The sequence below is a fragment of the Penicillium digitatum genome, chromosome 6 (genome assembly GCF_016767815.1).
Source record: "Penicillium digitatum chromosome 6, complete sequence".
Taxonomy (NCBI): domain Eukaryota; kingdom Fungi; phylum Ascomycota; class Eurotiomycetes; order Eurotiales; family Aspergillaceae; genus Penicillium; species Penicillium digitatum.
Genome location: NC_089389.1, coordinates 1,625,186 through 1,646,777, shown reverse-complemented (window position 1 = coordinate 1,646,777; position 21,592 = coordinate 1,625,186). Strand labels below are relative to the sequence as shown.

Sequence of the window (21,592 nt, the reverse complement as noted above, 5' to 3'; positions counted from 1 at the left end):
CAATGTTGAGCCATATTTGCCTTACACCTCGCATCGAGCGGATGCCCTACAACCACATACAAAATCCACCCTCCAGTTTGAGATAAATCCCCATGGTCCGCCATCCAATCATAATTTTGCATTGCCACATGTTCCAATCTACAGGACCTCCTTTTGGTCAGAATAAATTAATTACCTGTGTGGCTTTATGTTTTTTGTATTAGCAGATCTTGCGAGCGTTTTTTGGTATGGTAAAAGACAAAAAGACAAAAAAGACAAAAATAACGAATGAAAATTACCACCATACATGCATTCTCCACCCATAAACTCCACCTCGACCTAAAAAGTCTAGCTTACCTCTAACAACGACGGCTTGCCTTCCATTGAAAGAATAGAAGGAGAATCAGAAATTTTTCCCTTCCGTTCTATGCCGACAATCAAGAAAACTCAAATGGACTAGCAATAAACTATTATCGGCTCGTAGGATCAATAAACTCAAATGAGTAAAAAAGATGCTGGCTAAAATTGAATATGCACATACTTGCTTGGCCCAATTTACTTCGCTTGCACATCAGACTAGAACAAACCTTTTAAATACAGAAATCCAACCCCTACTCTGCCATCAGGTTGACGAACTCAATCCACCTGGACCCAAAGGAGGCATAATAGTCTGTGCTGAGATGGGTGATGTACACCTCATCCGCAACCTTGCGCACCTGCTTAACCAAGCTGCGAAGGGCATTGCCCTCGACAGCTTCAGGTACAGAGTGAACGATAGCGCAAAGTTGAGTACGATTGCTGTCCGCGATATTGGTAAATAGCTTGGCGCCATGCCGTTCCTGGAAAGTAGTGTAGGCGGCTTCGAAAACAACGGTTGAATCTGCGGTTGCCAAGTACCGAGAATCGGGTATAGCGCCGGGATTATGGACAACCTGACATAGTCGATTAGTTGAACGTACTTCACCAATGTATCCCAGAAGGAGAAACCATTGTGGGGGATGCCGGGGTTGAAATTGTGATGTTGGGACAAAAGTCAAGAAAGCCATCGTGTGGCTTGGGTAAGTGACATGGAACCGAGAGAGATGAAAATTCAAAACAGAACGAACCAAAACAAAGATGCCAAAATATAGGCCTACGATGATGCGAGATAGGGGTGCATGGGACGGGGCAGTGAACAAGTTGTAAAGTAAAAATAGACTCCCGAAAGAATTGGACTCACAAATCGATCAGGGCCAAGATCCTGACGGTCCTTGACAAAGTCTTTCAACCCTTGCAGATACGTCATGGTTTGAGCATCGTATTGCTGAGGTGTTTCATCGAAGAAAATTCCTCGAACTGCCAGATTGGGGTTGGAGGAATTAGTCGGCCAGTCGGCATAAGTTTGGATATCCTCGCGAACCGCAGAAACGTCGCGCTTTCCATATGAGGTATACACATAACCCAACAGCCGCACATTTGCATAAGCATTGAGCTTTGGTATCTCACGGGTGTAATTGCCATCCGGGAGAGAGTCGGGCCCTGGACCATTTCCCGGATTTATTACGACGGTAAAGTTGACCTCGGGGTGGGTAGATATCCTGTGGCGTTCAGTAGCTGTTTTCCACGACTTCATTCTTTTTTTAAAAAAAAAAAAATTATATTTGATGGCATGGTTTGACGCACAAACGGCGTGACATGATGACTGTAGTGGGCTACTGGCCGGGGTAGAAAGCACTCCGTAAACTGAGAGAGAAAAGAAATTGGGATGAACAAGGGTTTAAAACATACACATTTTCCAGCGGAGCCCACGCCTCGGGAGCAGGGTATACGTAGAGTGGAACGAAGACCTTCGCTTTCGGACCCATGTTATTCTTCTTGCGGAGAGTAGTGACGACAACGGAGGGAATAACGGCCGCAATGATCACAATTAGAAGCACAATTGCTAAGAAACGAGAACGCTTCGACTTAAGACATGTCCGCTTGCTCACGTGTTTTTCGGGGTCCGACATTTTACAGAGGGAAAGTCGAAATAAAGAAAGTGGAATCGTGAGCACTACCGGTTACATACTAGCAAGAAATTTTTCAAACACTGGTGGCCATTTAAATAAAAACACATCGAAAGAATTTGCTGGTGAGACTGAGTTGTCCCGGCCCAAACATGCGTATGGGGCCTCGACCACATATAGAACAGGCCTTGGCTGAGGCGTTGGAAAAAAGAAAGAAAATACAAAGAAAATACCCCGTGCAAGAAAAACACTGAAAGAAATTCTGAAAATAGAAATAAATAATAATTCCATTGTTATACTAGCTCGAGCTGAGGTCCTGACAAATAGGTAGAGGGGCACTTAGGGCATTCGGACCAAATGATACCCCCAAGACCCAGCCGCATGTCCGGCCCACCAAGGGGCATCTTGCCCGATGGTTCTGTTCCAGGTACTCCGTATGCATACTGCCCCTCTTACACGATGTCTTTTGGGGGGGTTAATCCGCGTATGCTTATCCCTTTTGTTTCTTTTTCTTCTATTTTTGTCAGGGGAACTGTGATGGATCATCATTCGCCAAGGAAGGATGGCACAATAGATTAGCCCAGACGGAGAACCCGAGTGAAGCAACACAGGTACCTCGCTTGTTTAGTATAAAACCTTGGTTAAGGGCCCACCGAAGAGTGAGCATATCTCGGTCGTGGCCATTTAACAACATAGGTCATTTTCTATCTTGGTTTGCTGTGGTAGCAGAACTTGCCTGACATTCATTGTTAACTTCTCGCCATGATTGAGCCAACATCTTTTGCCTCCTCGAGAGCGAACAGCCCCCAGAGGTCCGATGCAGGCAGCCCTGTGGAATCTCCTATTGCCCTGGACACACCCGCAACGGAGGCTGGAGACCCATTCGACAATCTCCCTGACTTGTTGCGCGGGCTCCCTTTGCAAAGCCACATTCTTGTCACTGGTGGACTCGGCTTTATCGGCAGTCACACCACGCTTGAGCTGCTCAAGGCCAACTACAACGTCATTGTGATCGACAATCTTAGCAATGCATTCGAAAACGTTTTCGACCGCATCGGCCTTTTGGCCAAAAAGCATCATGAGGCCAATGGCACGAAAATGCCATCTCTGCGGTTGCACGCACACGACTATCGCGACACCAAAACCCTTCAGCCGCTGCTCGAAGAGTACCGACTCCCGTCTCAGTGGGGAGCTCCCAAGTCGAGAATCGCCGGAGTCATCCACTTTGCAGCGTATAAAGCTGTAGAGGAGAGCATTCGGATGCCACTGAAGTATTACTCAAATAACGTCAGTGGGCTTGTCGACTTCGCCACAACACTTGGAGCCTTCGGCATCAAGACCTTTATCTTCTCGTCGTCCGCCACCGTATATGGAACCCTTGCAACCTCTGGGCTTCCATTGAAAGAGGAACTCTGTGTTCACAAGGAAGAGTTGTACATAGATCATGAAGGCTCACAACAATCTATCCAACCTGGATGCACTGGTATCACAAACCCGTACGGTCGCACAAAATGGATGTGTGAAACCATCCTGGCGGACTTGGCCACATCAGACCCCGAATGGACCATTGTTGCACTCCGCTATTTCAACCCCGTTGGCTGTGATTCTTCCGGTCTTTTGGGCGAAGACCCAAGACAGGCACCAACAAACCTGCTTCCTGTCGTTGTCAAAGTCATGACCGGTCAGTACTCTGAACTAGCGATGTTTGGTACAGATTGGGAAACTGAGGATGGGACTGCTGTCCGTGACTTCATCCACGTGAGTGATTTGGCTCGTGGGCATATTGCCGCGCTCAGTTCGGCCAACAGGGGCAAACTAACAGAGAACTTCCGCACATTCAATCTCGGAACTGGAAAGGGAAATTCCGTAATGGATGTGGTCACCACCATGGAGTCTGTTATTGAGAAGCCCATTCCTCGACGTGCCGCGCCACGTCGTCAGGGTGATGTTGGAGCCTGTGTTGCGGTCGTCGACCGATCGACAGAAGAGCTTCAGTGGAAGACAGAAAAGAGCCTGAAGGATGCGTGTCAGGACATCTGCAACTTCTTGGATGTCAGTGGTCTGTCTTCAGAGCGTCCTCAGACTGTTGGTCCGATGTCATAGTTATGTCTTGTTTGCTTTTCTTATCTGTTCCAAATATACCTGCTCATCGGAACAATAACCCTTTAGTGGCATGTGTTTCCGTATAATTACTGTCGATTTTCTGTTTGATTTGGCATATTGGTTGGAGTTTTGTAACTTGCGAACATTCTCGGTCGATCTTTGTACCGTTTTCCCCTATGGGTGTACAGAGTCAATTAGATGTGTCGCTTTCTCGCTATATGCAAATTGACAAGAGCTTCCTATCCCTGGAATTTGTAGTAGTTTCTCAAAGATTGTTTGCAGTCGAGAACCAATCCACAGGTGTTGGCTGAATGTGGTGCGTGCCATCCCATGGGCAAATCAGGCCGCTAATCCTGATTAATTATGCGAAAGCATTCAACTCGGGGGCTGAAAGGTTAGGGCAAGATACGAGATATCCCACTGCGGGTGCAGTGAAATATATAAATTTCGGCCCCGAGATCCTCAATGTTGTAGGGACTATGTGCGTGTGCTCCCTAGAGGATTGCAGGGTTTGCATACTCTCGGTGCCTGAGGCCGCTACTCAGCGGCGCTTGGGCCAAACACTCGGTCACAGGAAAAGAGGCTTCATGTTGGATAAGCGAGGGCTTGGCATGTTAGAATAAAGGTAGTATAGGCGGTCGATATAGAGGGGTATAACGTGGTACTTAGTAACGACTTCTGTCAGGGTGCGGGCTGGCAGGACGGTATGATAGGAGATGACTAGTAGGAACAGGTCGTAACAGATCAGATTCCCATTGACAGGTACAGGCAGGGGCAGGCTATTATACAAGACGTAGCTCCCAGAGCTACAACAGGATCTAGAACTGAAGTTCAGATAAACAGGTCGGAGATCACGTGTCGTGATCTTCGAGAGGATTGAGTACGAATTGGTGGCATAGTGGGTGGTTGAACTAACTAAGATCTAATTCATGGACGCGTTTTGGTTGGGGTGGCCAGCTCGCTTACCGAATACGTTAGTGTTTAGCACTATCCAATAGAAACCATGCGATCCTTACAGAATCTCATGCGGATATGTGTAGTGTCACATGACACAACTTTCTACTTTCTACATCTGGGCACAACTAGTCTGGGTGACGAGGTCAAGACAAGGAGTTTAGGGAGTCGTAGCTTGCCGAGGAAATCAATTAGTGATGCACTTCATCTAGGAACAAGCCAGAGCCTTGTAGCAAGAGAAGAAGCTGTTCTACGGTGTACACTATGTTTGTTGACGTATCACGTGTCATTTCTTTTGTCTTGGCAGCAAATATGGCCGCAGTTTTCTGCGACAGCTTTGTCCGCGCGTGTTTTATTGCATCTCCAACGCAATTGGGATTCCTTATCGTCCAGGGCCTTCTATTAAACTTCATGACATTGGCCTAGTCTATTCTCCATCTACCCTTAATCTGTCTCTCCATAATGATCTGCAAAAGCTGCCGCACGACGATGCTGTTTCGATTCAACCAGCAGCCAGTGATCCGGACGGCTTCAGCATGCGCACGCCAGCTGCCTCTGGTCCGCAGTCAATTCCGTTCATACAGCAGTGACAACAACCCTCCTGTGGCTGCTACTCCTTCTCCGCCCTCCCCCCGCCAACCCACGGTCGGTGACCTCACAACCCCGTCCGCTATCTCTTCCGCCACCCCCGGCGATTCTCAGCCTTTGACCACCCCCGAAGGTGTCCACGCAGATTCCAACGCCGGGGCCCCCACAAAACCTACTGCCGTGCGCCCACCGAGCAGCTGTCCGGCCGGGACCAAATTGAACGGACTCAACTACTTTAAGAACAAGCCGGATGTCTTCGCCAAAGAGGATTCTGAGTACCCAGATTGGCTATGGAACCTCTTGGGGGATTCTACCAAGGACGCAAAGACAAAGCAGGGCGGTGTTGACCCAAGCAGTAAGATCTCTCCTGGGTTTCCGTTTTTGATTCTAAGATGCTTACCCTGTCGCAGCCTTGAACAAGAAGCAACGAAAGCGTTATGAAAAGAAGCTGGCCGCCCGTACTGGCCCCCTCGCCGCTAAAATTCCCGCTCACCACCACGCTCATGACATCACCCCCGCACCCTACAACCGCGACGCACCTTCAGCGGATGCTATGGCCGACGCCACCGAAGGCTTCGAGCAGCGCTCGGAGATTATCAAGAGCGCACGCGATGCCAGACGGAAGGCCATCAAGGAGTCCAATTTCCTGCGTGGTCTCTAAGCTTGTTTCACATCAATTCGAGTGGAACACATGAAAGCGATTGTACTTTCCTTGATGAGGTTGTGTCGCAGGCGCCCAGAACCACCTCCATAGTGTTGGATATTGGATAGACCGGGCTTTTTGGAGCACCCGGGATGTATTATTACATTGCTTTGCGTTTCGATTGTGCTATATATCAAATGACACTTGTCTCAGATCTAAGCCTGGCCGCGGATTATCCCGAGCATTCCTCTCTATCGCTGACAAAATCCCAAGGCAATCTACCTTCACTGGGAAATCGGCCAGTCCTTCTCCTCGCCCTGCCCTTCAAGCCAGGGCAAACAAGCTTCATAAAACGCTTTGAACTCCCCATTCCCCAGATCAAGTATCTTCTTAAAGGTGTCCGGGCCAAAGCGCTGGAACCAAGCCAAAAGCGCAGCGAGAACAACGTCCGCATAGCCAGCCCTCTCACCCTCCAAAAACGGTCCCTTCTTCCCATTCTTGCCCTTCAACATTACAACGAGCGGTTCCGCCACCTCCTCGATAAGCTGCCACAGAGCAAGCAACTCTGCCTCGTCCGTTGGCTTGACCTCCAAAAGCGGCTTCCCGAAAGCCGCAGACCGCGTCCGGATAAAGTACTCCCGTCCACGTTCATCCAGTCCCGACGGAACGTTCGGAATTATCAGTGGCTTGTAAAATGGTGCGATCTTGTCTATAATATTCAGCACGGCGACTAAGAGCGAGTAGCTTGCGTCGCCGGAGGGGAATAGCGGTGGCGATGGGTACACCTTGTCGATGTACGTGGCAATCGACTCAGAATCCATGAGCACCCCGTCTGGGTTACTCGTTATTGACCCCTTATGGCTGATTGCCGGCAGTGTGTAGGGTGTCGATGACTTGCCAGGTGTGACACCCTGAGCCTTGAGGAAAGGTTCAATATCGGGGTATGATATCCAGCTTTGGGTGTAGGGGATCCCCTTGAAGTTAAGGACCATTCTGGTCCGCAAAGTGAAGGGAGACCATGACTTGGAAGGTCCTGGTTGAGTCAGTGGTCTGTTTGCAGTATCACCTAACTTCGGGGCTTGGTCCATACCAGGTAGGTCTGAGAGGAGATCGAAGAAATGAATCTTGGATTCAGTCATAGTTTGATGGATGTAGAATTTGTATCTCTTAAGAGTTGAAGCTGGAAGGAGTCAGATTGTTTCACATCGTTGAGTGGTTTTACCTGGGGATTTATAAGACCTTCGACCGCGGGGCTTTTGATTTATCAGCTGGAATTTGGGTTTAGAAGCGTAGAGAATTAACTTCTACTAATCAAGAGGCTTTTTGGTCGGTTGCTAATAGGCCTGAAACTATTCCTTTGGGATTCAGTCTCATATCCATGGATGTTCCATGATGCTGCGAAGCAGTAAAACGAGATTGTCTTGAATGAATCCACCTTGCCTGAAAATTTACTCCGTTTGAAGGATAGCGATCTCACGAACGGTTGAGAATCAAAGGTCGCAGGTCGTATATCGATATAGGCAGAGGCGTGCCACGTTGGCAGTGGGGGGAGTTGGACGCACGGGTCACCCTGGGATTTTCTCATCCACGGCATATTGTCATTTTTACCTCGATGGAACATTGTATTCAACTTGAAATTCAGAAACACACGGCACAGCTGAAACAGGGCAATCTGTTTTCCAAGACTACCCCTTCCGAAACATCCATAAGGTTGCATATGCATCTCCGACACGGCATACGAATAGCCCACTAAGAATAAGTCAGTGCAAAATGGAGAAAGTCGAAGCTCTCGTGGACCGTGCCAAACAGTTAGTACTTCACGAGGCACCCGAGACACCAACATACACGGTTGACCAATTCCACCCATCTTTGGACGATCATCTCCAAAGGATCTACACGACTGTAAATACGCGTGCTCCAACTACAAACTATTTCCTCCAAGAAGTGCAGCATGACACTACCGTCGCAACTTCTCCCGAGCCTGTCGCCGACATTTTGGCTTCTCTTGATGCGTTTCGTGCCTACATGAAAGATGCGAATTCGTCTGCGATGGCACTTGAAGAAGCTTTGGATCTTTCCGCCCCGATTTCAGATTACTTCATCTCGTCGAGCCACAACACCTATTTGACGGGTAATCAGCTCTACGGAGACGCTGCTGCTAGCGCCTATACATCTGTGAGTTGCGGCTTTGCAGAATGGTCCTGCCATTACGTTCCGTGGGATGTAATGAGCTCCTAGGACCCGGATTTCAATTTACTCACGATTCAACAGGTCCTCCTCCGCGGCTGCAGGTCGGTCGAGATTGATGTCTGGGATGGAGAATCCGACACCGCAAACTCCAGCGACAGCGACAGCCGTGATTCCGAGACTGAAGAAGGGAGCAGTTCTGGGAGCAAGTTAAAAGAAAAGGCGAAGGCCAAGAAAAGTAGCAACGAGAAACACGCCAAAGGACAGAAAGAATCAGTCGCGTCCAAGTTGGAAGCCAAACTTAGTGGCGTACTTCGTCGCAAATCTGTCAAGTCGCCCAAGCGACCACTCGATGCAGAGACTGCAACGAGCCATATGCCTGCCCCCATTGAGCCTCGTGTTCTGCATGGTCACACCCTGACCAAGGGAACCACATTCCGTGAAATCTGCTATGCAATCCGGGACAGTGCCTTTGTTGCCAGTGATCTCCCACTGGTCATCAGTCTTGAGGTACATGCGTCTCTTGAGCAGCAACAGACAATGGTGGATATCATGCTGGAGGCGTGGAAAGGATTGCTCGTGGAGGCTCATCCGGAGGGTGGGAATCTTCCCTCGCTGGTGGAATTGAAAAAAAAAATTTTGATTAAAAGCAAATGTGTTCCATTCGTTGACGAGGACGAGAAAATCGAAGGAGAGGCGCTGACGCCGCAACAATCCGATGATACGTCCTCGGGGCAGCAGCCGCTGAAGCCAGCCAAGATTCTTGACGCTCTGGCCAAGATGGCTGTCTATACTCGCGCGTATCACTTCAGTCATTTTGATCAACCGGGTACCCAACACCATTCTAAATATGGCCACGAAGGCGATGCTAATTTGATCAACAGAGGCCAGAATTCCTTTCCATGTGTTCTCGCTCTCCGAGAGAGCAGCGCGAGAAGCCCATGCCAACCACCGCGACGCCTTGTTCGAGCACAATCGAACATCGATGATGCGTATCTACCCGTACGCATTCCGAGTCACCTCGTCGAACTTCGATCCGACATTCTACTGGCGGCGTGGCGCTCAGCTAGTAGCATTGAACTGGCAGAACCTTGATAAGGGCATGATGCTCAATCATGGAATGTTTGTCGGAAGCCGCGGCTGGCGATTGAAGCCCTCCGGGTACCGAAGCAGCAAAAATACTCCGACGGATGTTATCGACCGTCGTAGCTTAACACTCTCTATCGAGATTTTCGCCGCGCAACATCTCTCTCTGCCGCCGGGCAATCACAGCGAGAGGGGATTTAAACCCTATGTGAACTGCCAGCTGCACGTCGAAGAACCGGAAGGCGATGTTACCTCGGACCAGGACGACGCGAGTTCCGACACAGAGAAAAGTAGCTACAGGCGGTGCACGAAGAGTTCTTCAGGTCGTAACCCGGACTTCAAGGGTCAGAAGTTGCAATTCCCGACCGTGGCGGGGATAGTTGAGGAGCTGAGCTTCCTACGGTCAGTCTTCCTTTCCGATCTCTTGCTTCCATCCATCTATCGAGTAATTTGCCTCGTACTTTGTCCTCTTTCCTGCTTCACAAGCTTTCCCCTTGCTGCCTTTCTCCCTCCCCTCACATGAATTGGGGTTCGAGTATGCAGGCATAAATCGTGCATTGTGATACCCGTCGAAATACGCATGCGTGGGCCCGCATCACATAAACATGATGCCTGGGCTTTGGTATTTGCTTCTTCCAAGCTGCCCCCTGGGTAACACAATGCCTGTACTGGGCTTGGGCGACCTGTACCTTTCCTCAGCACCACCTCCACTATCATGCACGCTGCCCTATTGTGGTTTCACATTTGACGGTGCTAGCATGATGTATAAGCAAGCCACTGATTTGATTCTGCCTTTTCTTCTTTAGAATCAAGATCAAGGACGATGAGATCGGTCGGGACTCGTTAGCTGCGTGGGCTTGCATCCGAATTGACCGACTGCGGGAAGGCTATCGATTGATTCACCTCCATGAATGCGCCGGCGAAAAGGCTGGGGGAATCTTGCTGGTTAATATTGTAAAACAGGTCTCTTAACTACACAGAGGATGTTGTCACCGAAGTCTGTGTATCTGTCTCTAGACTTGTTGGGCGACATGGATGTGACACACTCTGACATCTTCCAAAACACGTCCGAAAGCCATTTAAAGAAACACAGCGCCAGAACCGCTGTATATTTCTGGGCGGGATTTGGGCCGCATGCCATGCAGCGCATTTCCACTTCAGGAGCACCAGGAACAAAAAGGTTGCAGAAAGGCACGCCGACATCTGACAAATGTGACGAGTCTTGTTGGTTTGTGTTTCACTACCTCTTTCCCACCCCATTTATAGCGCAAAATGATAGGTTACAGATTGGCGATAGTGATTATGAAGATGTCATCATGCCAGTCAGCATGCAGATCTGATTTGAGGACGTTACATATCAACAATGGCACGTTGGCATTTGAGCTTTTCACTTCTTAGGGGGGAGCGGCAATATGCAGAGCAGTAGACGCAACAGTTTCGTTGGCAGTAAACAGCCACTAGAACCAACTCACTAATGGCCTTGTATATTGTAATGTTTTTTTTCCTGAGGGTGTCTGAATAAAGGCATAAAGACCGAGCTTTGAGTCGATCATGTCTTATTTGAGCTAGGCGGCTCCGTTGGCATTTGAAGTGGGTACATACGAAGGTCCCTCCGTATTTACTGTCGCATCGCGCTGGTGTAATATGTAGAACCCATTTAATCATGATAAGCCGCATGATATGCACTGTACCGATGCCCCGCATGAGTATACCACCGGGTTGAAGATGCTAGTTTCCTGTATAACGCCAGCATAGATCTGTATGTCGTCTACGATTCTAGTAGTTTCGGGATCGTCTTTGCCCTGACCCTTTTTGGTTAGCTGTGTGTATTACTGACCCTACCTCGAAAAGAGAGAAAAACTAACGACGGATGAGACGGACTATAACGGGGTATTATTGTGTTCAACGCAGTGGATTGTTGGCAAGCCATGCATAAGAACGTGGGGCAACAGTCCAGTCTTGAACTTCGAAATTCCCTTAAGCCTATGTTGTGTACAGATAGTGCGTTGGTGAAACACAAGAATACTTGCATGCTGCGAGCCATAACCCCTCCCCTTTACCCCCACCACGGGATTCACACCATGCAGAGGAAGATCGGTGAGAGTGAGACGAAAATATCACCTTTGAGGGCCTAGCGTTACGAGCGATCAACGCGCCAAGCGAAAATGCGTCAGATTGATCAACATGGCTAGTGGGGATCAACAGATAGAAAGTCAAGTTAACCGGCATATTCACCGATCCCAGTATGGTTCGAAAGTGATCCCACGTCGCCTAATTGATCTCAATTTGAGACATCTACATCTGTCCTCAGTACTCCCACTTAGAAGATTAGGACCTCTGTCGAGTAATTGGCAAGTCCACGCACAAAGCCCGATCTGGTTCTTCAGATACACATGTCATCTGAACGAATTTGACAGTTCACCTCTCCTGGAGGGGTTCATGCGTCACGTTCATGAAATTTGCAGACACAACAGGGTGACGATCTATCTGAACGACCAACGACCCACTTTGACACAGCCAATGATCAGACCAGATCGTTTCTGGTGGACTGGCGGGGACCCATATATAGTCCCATCAACCAATCATATCCCGAGAATGACCGAGAATGACCGAGCACTAGACTTATCTTGGGACCTGCCATAAGGTTCTGGGGTTGACACATCATCTCTTCACTCTGCTAAGTGTTACAATCCTAGTCTCGCCCCCTCCCCCCCCCCCCCCCCCCCCCTTTTTTTTTCCAGGGTATCGATGAATTGATGCAAGGTTCTGAAGCACACCTACTGCGTTTCTTTGTCTGATCCCCTTGAATCGTCAATCCTTCGGACCGGAGGAAGCAATCATCAACCTCCAAAGGCCCGGAGTCCTCGGGAGGTACCGAGGACGTTGCTGTGATTGGCTCAAGTGGGCCAGTGGCGTACAGAAAGAGTGATGAGATACTGGTGCAGCAAAAGCCAAACCGTCAGAACAAAACTTCCATCTTGGTAGCGCTGGTATCATTGGGGGAAACAAAGGGCCGCGGGAACTACCGAGCGTCCTAAGTTTGTGATAATTTTGGGATTCCAAATTTTTTTTTTTTTTTTGTTTTTTTTTTTTAGATTTCGCTGATTTCTTTCTTCGCCTTTGAAGTATCCATTGGGAACTAGATTCTATTCTACTCCGTTGGGTTCTTCCTTTACTTTCCGGGCCTTATAAGGACCCCTCCTCATCCGATTCCCATAGCCTTGTCTTCAGACTTCGACTTGGGAGCAATAAGAACGCCATCTTCGGACTTCGCGAAAAATTCCATTTATCTTCTTCTTTGATTCTTTCTTGGGTACCAAAATACCATGACTTCCTCTTCCATATGTGCCGCGCCGGCGTGCTCAAACTCCGCTACCGACACCAAGGTTCATACTCCGCTGCTTCATCATCGATGTTGTACGTCGAGTCCGTCTATTGAAACATACTAATTATCCCATAGATGCCCGGTGTACGATGCCCCAATTGCGAAGCGCAGGGGCAAGAAATTTGGGTGATCCCAGGCAAGAACTGTCACATCTGTCACACGCCTTGTATGTGAAAGATGCGAGGGCCTGTGTTGCACATCTATCACGCAAACAGATGCAGTTTGTAGTCATATGGCCATGCGGCCCCCGCATATGATCCGATGCTCCGACAACATGCCCCTCCCGGTATCATGAAGGCTTCTCCTGGGATCTCGAATTCAACACGACCAAACAGATGGAGGGCCCTACGAATCTATCTTGGAGAGTGATATCCCACCGTTCTTTGGCCTGGGGTGAACGACGCAATGGGTTCGACCGGGGTGTTCGTCTGTTTCTCTGTACTCTTTCTAGCTTTTTCTGATCATCAAATACGACCAACTTTTGTGCTTTCAGTCGATGGAGGGTTGACATATCTTATTGGGAGTGGACGAGTAGGCCCAGTCCAGCCACACTAGATCAGATGGGGTCTGAATAATCACGTTAAATTGGGCTTCTTCAAGTACTTTGGTCCTGCATGAGCAACATGTGCAGATACAAAGATATAGTCGATAGCCCCCACGTGGGAACACTTTGAGTCTATGACATCACCCAAACCAGTACTACGCAGAGGATGTGCACGCGACTCTCTCCAGTTCTACCGAATCCATACTCGTCAACATGGCTCTGAACCGATTGGCCTTCCTTGTCACGCGCATGATGGGTTAACCGGTGGTTTCAGCCAGGGTTCATGGGCGTTGGGGCTTGGCTGGGCCGGCTCACTATCTGCTCGGAAAGGAATGCGTACAGCGGGCGTATTCAACCCACGCGTTTTCGTAGCGGATGCTTACTAAGTGCCCGGCAAGCCACTGCCAAGGTGCAGATGTGGAGCCGAACAAAAAAAAAAAAAGCATCGAACTAGTGTGTTTATGATCTGTTCGATCTCTCACGTTTGGGCCAGGAAACCGGAAGAATACGTGGGTACAATTCCGGGGTAGGCCCGAGGGGTGCCTGAGTGGCAGCCCTCGACTAGCAACCGAAAATGTCCAACGTCTCAAAATCTTGTAGGTCCCTAATGCCAAGCATCTTGTGTGGTTGTAGATTCGCATGGCCATTTAAATTCTCCTGTCATTCGGGATGGTCCAGTCTGTTCACAACGGTGGACAGACCTCGAAGTGAAGCGTTCTAGGGCTCGTCAGATCCTGGAATGCCCTCGGGTATTATGATCAAATCGGGTATCCTTGAAGATTCAGGCTAAACTGCGGTTCACAATGACTGTGATTCGCTGGGTCTTGTAAAGCGGCAGGAGGTGTACCCTACAATAGAAAAGGAAGTGTTCCGTGACTTGGCATTTTTACCCGGGGCCGACGCGATGGGCTTCATCTTCCTCGAGTATTTTGCAATTTCACCCACTAGAAATTGACAATCAAAACTCTGACGCCAGACCTTCATGAAATGACCAAGAGGCACACGCACCGAGAGCGAGCGTCTCATCCGCGAGTGGAGGTTTCGACATGTCTTCACCTGGACCGATAGCAGGTATGCACAGGGATGCTTTTTGTGGAAATGTGACACTCAAAATCGGAGTTCCGATTGAATCGGCCGCAATTCGGGGTTTCTGTTGGTCTGCGGGTGCATATACTGATGCTGGCCCCCGGCAGCAACACCCAGTATTCCCTGCACTCACGTAGCGGTCTGACAAAACCACCTACTCCGCGGTGGATCTCTGACACTGACATATCCTGGTGAAAGTGCTCAACTGCATGGGGAAATTAAGGAGACGTTCCGAGTTGAACAGAGAGTTGATGCTCTTGCTGGACAACTTCATGAGGTTTGGATTGTGATTGGAGAGTAAGAAGAATGCGATTTGGGTCTTTTTTTTTAACTTGATATATCTTCGTCAGGCATTACGGCTGTGAGAATTCGGTGACGAGAACAAATTGATGACATTGATGCCTCATGAGTTCAGCTCATGATTTTGTTTTGATGCGTGTACTGCCTCTTGTCTCTATCTTCTAATCCCATATGTGCCAGACAATGTAGTCGGGTCTCGGACCCTAATGTAAAAATCGGAAGTCCAGTCTGAAGCGCGGTCATTAGCATCTAGTCGCACGACACAAGACAAGTGCCATTGCATACCTCTTGTTTCCAAGATCTTTGTTTTCAACAACATATCGGGACCGTTCTTCGCTGGACATTTTATCCCAGAGAGCGGCATTTTGTCTAGAAGCAAATGTTAGCCAAGGTCACACGGCCAATCAGAGTGTAATAGATTAACACACTTGTTACGCTTCACATAGTAAAGCTTCGCAATGATGAATATCGCCATACTCCATACCGCAAGAGCCATAAGGACCTTGTTACCCGTGTGATAATACGGTTTATCTTTGGTGCGGTAGATCTGAACGTGATGGTGAGCTATGATGATTTGACCCCGACGGGTAACCGGAACAAGGACTCACGTTATTGCCAATGATGTTACTAGCCTGCACCATCATGTTATAGACAGCAGTCGCCACCGTTCGCGTCCTCACGGAGCCCGCATTGCGGGATGTGATGGCAACAATAATGGCGTGCACGTACGGCATGCCAATCAACAGGATCAGCAGAACCCAACGGACCCAAGGACTGGCCTGCTCAGAGACAGTCTCCAGCGCGATCAAGAGGACCAAAGCCCACAGCTCAGAACCGACACCAAGCAGGAGTCGCTGATTAAACCGCTCCGACATCCAAGTCCACAACAATAGATTTACGATGAAGATCACATAGGCCGGGATTGTGAGCAGGTTCGTGTGGAAAGTGCTGAACCCGAGCGATTTCAATTCCAGACTGATGTACGCCGTAGCCGGTGTACTGGGGATCATCCAGGTCAGACCAAGCAGGTAGATAAGCCACATGTCGTAGTCCTTCAGGGCCTGCCAGAGTAACTTGGGAGTAACAGCCTGGCGATTGTGCATGGAGCCCTTGCTAGGGTCGTCGCGAAGCACCCGATTCACCATAATTTTTTCTTCATGCTCATTGAACCAACCATCCTTACCGCGGAACCGGCCCGCGGTCTGAGTTGGCGAGGGTGGCATCCAGAATGCAGCGGCGATGCCGATCAGCCCGGTAATCAGACCCTCCAAGGCAAACAGATATCGCCAGCCCCCGGTACCATCCGATTGACGGATGTGGAGGAAGCCAAAAGCAAGGAAGGCGCTGACAATTGAGGTTGCTTCATATGTCATCCAGAAGAAGCCCAGCCGGAGAGGTAACTCCTTGGACTTGTACCAGAAGGAGAGGAATAGGATGGTATCTGGAATAAAGCCACCCTCGAGAAGACCGAGCATGGCACGGGTCGCGAAGAACCCGCCCTTGTTTTGAATAAATGCCTGACACGAGGCGATGAGACTCCAGCTTATCATTTGCACGGGAATCCAGCGATCGGGACCGACCCATTTCGAGATGAGCTGGGAAGGCAGCTCGGCGAAGAGGAATGTTACAAAGAAGATCGTTTGGCCAGTATTGTAGTCATCTGTGGATATGCCAATATCATTCAGCATGTTGTCTGATGTGGCTTGGACGACATTTCCACGATCTAGCTGGAGCGCAAAGAACGTCAAACAGGCAAATGTGCAAATCCGCCAGTCAATCTATCACACGGATTAGCGATTATGAACACACAACAGGAGAGCTTCCGTAGTGTCTACCTTTCGGACCACCGCTGTCTCTTCGGCCTCTGTCCATTCAAAGTCCGGGTCCCACCGATGGGCACCCTCATATTCAGGAATGGGCTTGTAGTATCGCGGGTCTTCGGTCGTATCGAAAGCACAGTCGGTCTGCTTGGCCCGAGGGCCTTCGTACGTTGAGGAAGACGAAGACTGTGCAGATGAGACTCTGGGGATCACCTTGGAGTCAAGGCCCTCGACATCGGAGGCCATTTGATTGGCTTCTCCAACCGTCATCTCACAATCTTGGGATCGGAACTTCGATCACGGATGGAAGAGAAGAAGTAACGCCTGGTTGGATGGGCAATTCATATAAAAGACAGCAAGATTGACCTTTCATCATCACGCCATTTTCACCAGATATCTCGCTTTGGCCTCTCCATGTGCGGGCCAGGCGAGAAGGTAAAAGTCACAACAATGATCACCGAAAGGTTTTGAATTGCCAATCATGATGTGCAGGGGGGACATTTAGAGACCCAATGGCAATCTGCTACGGTCTCCTCCGTACCCGGTGTATAAGTAGCTGACTACACTTGAAGTTTAGATTTCAAAGTCGCAAGCGCCTTCTGCGGTATGGTGGGTGTTTTCGAACGGAAAGGTTCCAGATACAAGAGATTTCTTACTATTGGAGATTGGTCTTTGAAAATCGACGAAGAACCGTCGGAGCTTGTTGAAGTGTGTTGATCTGAATCACGCCAATGTAGTGGAAGTGACGTTATAGTCCACAAGTCAGAGCCAAGTGAAAAAGTGTTACGGAGTACTACGCTCCAACCGGTTTCAGACCGATCTGCAGTCCTACATTTAACATAGAACATAGTATGGGAGGAGTCTATGTTCTATGTTGTATGAACTATGACTATGTTAAGTAGAGTATGTGGAGTGATACACTCCTTGGCATCTCCTTTCCCCACGACTCAGTTGAAGAGATCAAAAATGTTCAAAGCCCCCCCCAAAAAAGTAGCCCAACACCAAAAATGTTCGGGGAGGGGAGGGAAGATATCTATCACGCCATTATTGACCTCCATGGCACATCTGCACTGCGACCCTCGATGGTCAGCGCACGCCATTTCTCTATCACGTCATCCATGGCCATACTATCGACAGTCAATTGATCAACCCTCATTCCGAGTCGTCGGTTCGCTAAAGGGAACTTGGGTTATTGTTATATGCAAATACCGTCACTCTCCCCCGCAAGGATGGCGCAATTCCCGTACTCGGGTTGAACATGCAGATCTGGACATATATGAGCAGGTGGGAACCCTCCACGAGACAAGATACGGAGAGAACAGCACGAACATAAAGAGACGCCTATTTACACGCACTTCTTTAAATTCAGTCCTACAATATGGCTCCCGCCCTCACTGAAACAGTCAGCCTTCGGGCCCCGCCTGTTTCCCTCCCGCTGAAGGCAGACAGTGGCTACAACAAGGAAAACTTGATCGGATACAAGATCGAAAAGGAGCGGGAAATCAAAGGCACGGACAAGGTACCGCCTTTATCCTATCCGGAGTATCTGCCCGTTTGGGATAACGAGACAGAAAGGTATGACGGCCCTAATATCGCCCCGTATCCCCTATGGATGTCATATCTAAGAGATGTCCAGATATCCACCACTGGAGCTCTTCGAGCACTATGACCACGGCAAAGATGCCGACCCTTCTTTCCCAGACCTGCTACCTAAGGGCCAAGTCGAGATCGACCATATCACTCCCTACATTGGCTCTGAGATCCATGGTGTGCAACTAAGCCAACTTTCGGATAAGGGCAAGGATCAATTAGCCCTCTATGTTGCACAGCGACGAGTGGTCGGTACGTGATCGAAAAATCCGTTTTCCTTGCTCTCGGTCGTTCCAAACGTGGAGCTAACAAATCTGAACAGCCTTCCGCGACCAGGACTTTGCGTCCCGTCCAATTCAAGAAGTTGTCGACTATGCCGGCTACTTTGGCCGACACCACATTCACCAGACCTCGGGGGCCCCCAAGGGGTTCCCAGAGATCCACCTTGTCTTTCGCGGTGCTGAAGACCGCATGGGCGAGACCTTCCTGAAGCAGCGCACCAACACGATCACATGGCACTCTGATATCACCTTCGAGAAGCAGCCCCCCGGCACAACTTTCTTGTACACCCTTGACGGCCCCACCAGTGGTGGGGACACCCTGTTCGCCGACATGGTCCAGGCATACAAGCGCCTGTCGCCTGGCTTCCAGGAACGACTCCACGGATTGAAGGCCGTACACTCCGGCCTCGAGCAGATTAATGCTAGTTTGAATCGTGGCGGCATTGCCCGCCGTGATCCTGTTACATCAGAGCATCCCATTGTTCGGACTCACCCGGTAACCGGCGAAAAGGCACTTTACGTGAACCCTCAGTGTTAGTCGATCTCACGAGTTTGTTGGAAGATTTGGAAAGCTGACGTGTCTTCTTCTTGTCGCATAGTCACCCGTTACATTGTTGGATACAAAAAAGAGGAATCAGACAACCTCCTCAAGTTCCTGTACGACCACATCGCCTTGTCGCAGGACATTCAGGCTCGTATTCGCTGGAGGGCTGGTACCGTCGTTGTCTGGGATGTAAGTTAGAAACTGATCGGGGGTTTCATCGGTGAGAAAAGACACTGACCTTCACAGAACCGCGTGGTATGCCATTCTGCCGTTTTCGACTGGGAGGATGGCCAGCGCCGACACGTCGCTCGTCTCACACCCCAGGCTGAGCCTCCCTATGAGACACCCTTTGATGGATAGAGGGGGCGCTGGAAGCCTTCACATTTCAAAGAAGACGTTGGCTACGATAATCTCAACCGCGGACTTGAGAAGAAATGAATCACAGAGAATGGTTTAGACTATTTGTGCTTGCAAGATCAGCATGGATCTGCTGTGTGCATGTCGTAGGCTTTCTTACTTCGTATCATACAAAACCCCAGCAAATCAAGCTTTCTCGCGCCTGAAACGACTCAAAAGTCCAACGTGCCACTCGTTAAACCTCCTGGCAGAGAGCGGGAGCATTTCATTACTCCCGGTCAACGCTTGCAACATTGCGTCAAAGATCATAGAAGGCAACTCCAACTCTTCCACGGACAAGGGCGAGGGATTCCCAATTTCTGGATGGAGCAGCTCATCCACATCGGGAGAAGGTTGGTAGAATACCTTCATGGCTTGCTGAGCCATGATAATTCGGCCTGCGCTAGAGTTCGAGTATCGCATATCTGGATTAAAGACCCACAGCTACCAAGTGCAAACCTTCGTGAGCCAGTGTTCTCTCAAATTTAGATGCCACTGGAGTGAAATGGGTTATCACCTACCACGACGCCGCTCTTCTGGCCACAATGAACGACGAATCGCCGAGCGCTTTCTCTCTCGATTAATTCAAGTAACTGTGCAGCAACAATGGTTTCTTTGGGGTGGACCTCCCACTTTTCAACGTTTGCCTCGCGACCGAGTGAATGAGCATTGAGGGATACATTGGCCTTTAGGAGTCGCCATCCCTTGGCGATTGGATCTTCCATGCCAATTGTGGAATTGCAGTGTGTGCAGTCGAGGGTTCGTAGTGTTGAGACTTCCATGTTCTGCTTTTGCTCTTCGGCATCCCCCTGGGTTGCATTGCTTGTCAGCAAATTGTACTTGTGACTGGAACTGGAACTATTGCGAACAAGATACTTGGAAGTAAAGGGAAAGGCGTTGCATTCAATCTCACGATTAGGTAGATCTTGCCCAAATCACATCCCGCAAGCGGAATGATATAATGTAACTCTTGTAATCACACCCGCTCCACTGCTCAAATAGCCGGCGCTGAAAATAGAGAACACCTAGAGTCGCAGACCAAGGGAAAAGCAGCCCACACACAAGTCCATTATCGCAAACGTGAAGAGCGAAATCCATCTCCGGGGAGAGGATAACTACCCATCTAGTCCACAACCCTGTTCCTGCGAAAGTACCACCTTCACCTTGGATTGCAAGACAGAAAGTGCATGTCGTCCATCTGGGGCAATTGTATCGGAGGCCACCCCACGGAAAAGGAGTGGTCCCCTTCTAAGTTGCCCGGTTCCGGGCGGATCAAAACCGTGATGAAACTATTGTGGCAAGAGAAGGGGAAAGGAGGGGGGTGTAAATTTCATACCTTTTTCAATCCGATGCAGTCTGCTTCAGCAACAAGGAAAGTGGCAACATCAACAAAAACTGTCCCAGAAATCGCCACAACATGGCTATCCGCGCCATATCCTTTGGTCTGCGCTGTTTGTTCCTCGATCTCAAGCGCAGAGGCTTTCTCTTCTTTTTCGTGGCCCTCATGCGGATCGGGTTTGTGACAATGCCAGAAATCCATCATTTCAGCCCAATTGCCACTTGGGAGGTCTTTCCAGATCCATCCCGGGGTAGAGCGTTCGCCTGTTCGCTGATCAACCGACTCAGATATTAACGAGGAATCAAGAAAAAGATGTTCACACTCTCGACAACGAATACGAGTGGAAGAAGACATTTCCTCTGCTGTCCAGGGTGCAAATTCATCTATAATTTCATCCCGGGGCGCCAGCGCCTCTTCGTCGGGATCGACTTGCATGCGAAAAGAAAAATCATAACTGGGATTCCCGGTGCCATTAGGATCTGATTTTGGTGCAGGCCCAAGTGTGGTTTTCAACACGCGCTGGGACGCGTAATTAACACGTGCTGGAAGTTTGATGGTTTCTGCGACATGTTCAAATGGGTTTGATAGGGAGACGGTGACTGCCTTTCTTGATTCTGAAAGTTGGACATCTGGTCGGATTCCATCAAATTTTGCCGTCCCGGGAAGGGACACATAAAGGGTTATCTGGCGGATATTCGGTAGAAATTCCGCGTGAAGGTAGAGGGGCACATCGGCATCCTGCATTGTGGAGGGTGTGCACGCGAATGCGTCCCACGTAGGGA

At 49.4% G+C, this 21,592-nt stretch overlaps 9 protein-coding genes across 9 annotated transcripts; 5 read left to right on the top strand and 4 right to left on the bottom strand.

Annotated features, from left to right (window-relative positions):
- Window positions 1-590: 590 nt before the first annotated feature.
- On the bottom strand, window positions 591-1,967 carry Pdw03_5597 (Cell surface spherulin 4-like protein, putative; the record flags this gene model as incomplete). The annotated part of the gene is made up of 3 exons (XM_014682588.1): window positions 591-911; window positions 1,199-1,556; window positions 1,747-1,967. The coding sequence occupies 3 exons, from the start codon at window positions 1,965-1,967 to the stop codon at window positions 591-593; spliced, it is 900 nt and encodes a 299-aa protein (XP_014538074.1).
- Window positions 1,968-2,726: 759 nt separating this feature from the next.
- On the top strand, window positions 2,727-4,067 carry Pdw03_5596 (UDP-glucose 4-epimerase, putative; the record flags this gene model as incomplete). Its single annotated transcript, XM_014682587.1, has 1 exon — window positions 2,727-4,067. One exon carries the CDS (start codon window positions 2,727-2,729, stop codon window positions 4,065-4,067), a length of 1,341 nt encoding a protein of 446 aa, XP_014538073.1.
- A 1,416-nt stretch (window positions 4,068-5,483) lies between these two features.
- On the top strand, window positions 5,484-6,270 carry Pdw03_5595 (mitochondrial 54S ribosomal protein mL54; the record flags this gene model as incomplete). The annotated part of the gene is made up of 2 exons (XM_014682586.2): window positions 5,484-5,964; window positions 6,020-6,270. 2 exons carry the CDS (start codon window positions 5,484-5,486, stop codon window positions 6,268-6,270), a joined length of 732 nt encoding a protein of 243 aa, XP_014538072.2.
- Window positions 6,271-6,536: 266 nt separating this feature from the next.
- On the bottom strand, window positions 6,537-7,873 carry Pdw03_5594 (Glutathione S-transferase, C-terminal; the record flags this gene model as incomplete). The annotated part of the gene is made up of 5 exons (XM_066101102.1): window positions 6,537-7,084; window positions 7,151-7,285; window positions 7,343-7,432; window positions 7,492-7,505; window positions 7,815-7,873. 5 exons carry the CDS (start codon window positions 7,871-7,873, stop codon window positions 6,537-6,539), a joined length of 846 nt encoding a protein of 281 aa, XP_065958042.1.
- Window positions 7,874-8,022: 149 nt separating this feature from the next.
- Pdw03_5593 (Phosphoinositide-specific phospholipase C, putative) lies at window positions 8,023-10,497 on the top strand (the record flags this gene model as incomplete). Its single annotated transcript, XM_066101101.1, has 5 exons — window positions 8,023-8,060; window positions 8,142-8,427; window positions 8,524-9,268; window positions 9,324-9,927; window positions 10,332-10,497. 5 exons carry the CDS (start codon window positions 8,023-8,025, stop codon window positions 10,495-10,497), a joined length of 1,839 nt encoding a protein of 612 aa, XP_065958041.1.
- Window positions 10,498-12,851: 2,354 nt separating this feature from the next.
- On the top strand, window positions 12,852-13,205 carry Pdw03_5592 (uncharacterized protein; the record flags this gene model as incomplete). The annotated part of the gene is made up of 3 exons (XM_014682583.2): window positions 12,852-12,911; window positions 12,986-13,076; window positions 13,126-13,205. The coding sequence occupies 3 exons, from the start codon at window positions 12,852-12,854 to the stop codon at window positions 13,203-13,205; spliced, it is 231 nt and encodes a 76-aa protein (XP_014538069.2).
- Window positions 13,206-15,043: 1,838 nt separating this feature from the next.
- On the bottom strand, window positions 15,044-16,930 carry Pdw03_5591 (Transporter, putative; the record flags this gene model as incomplete). Its single annotated transcript, XM_014682582.2, has 5 exons — window positions 15,044-15,068; window positions 15,126-15,209; window positions 15,269-15,387; window positions 15,449-16,618; window positions 16,676-16,930. The coding sequence occupies 5 exons, from the start codon at window positions 16,928-16,930 to the stop codon at window positions 15,044-15,046; spliced, it is 1,653 nt and encodes a 550-aa protein (XP_014538068.2).
- A 1,108-nt stretch (window positions 16,931-18,038) lies between these two features.
- On the top strand, window positions 18,039-19,435 carry Pdw03_5590 (Alpha-ketoglutarate-dependent taurine dioxygenase; the record flags this gene model as incomplete). The annotated part of the gene is made up of 5 exons (XM_014682581.1): window positions 18,039-18,235; window positions 18,297-18,502; window positions 18,573-19,064; window positions 19,131-19,264; window positions 19,322-19,435. 5 exons carry the CDS (start codon window positions 18,039-18,041, stop codon window positions 19,433-19,435), a joined length of 1,143 nt encoding a protein of 380 aa, XP_014538067.1.
- Window positions 19,436-19,528: 93 nt separating this feature from the next.
- Window positions 19,529-21,554, bottom strand: Pdw03_5589 (Ubiquitin-conjugating enzyme E2C-binding protein; the record flags this gene model as incomplete). The annotated part of the gene is made up of 6 exons (XM_014682580.2): window positions 19,529-19,533; window positions 19,593-19,634; window positions 19,705-19,915; window positions 19,993-20,280; window positions 20,341-20,346; window positions 20,808-21,554. The coding sequence occupies 6 exons, from the start codon at window positions 21,552-21,554 to the stop codon at window positions 19,529-19,531; spliced, it is 1,299 nt and encodes a 432-aa protein (XP_014538066.2).
- Between the last annotated feature and the right edge of the window lie 38 nt (window positions 21,555-21,592).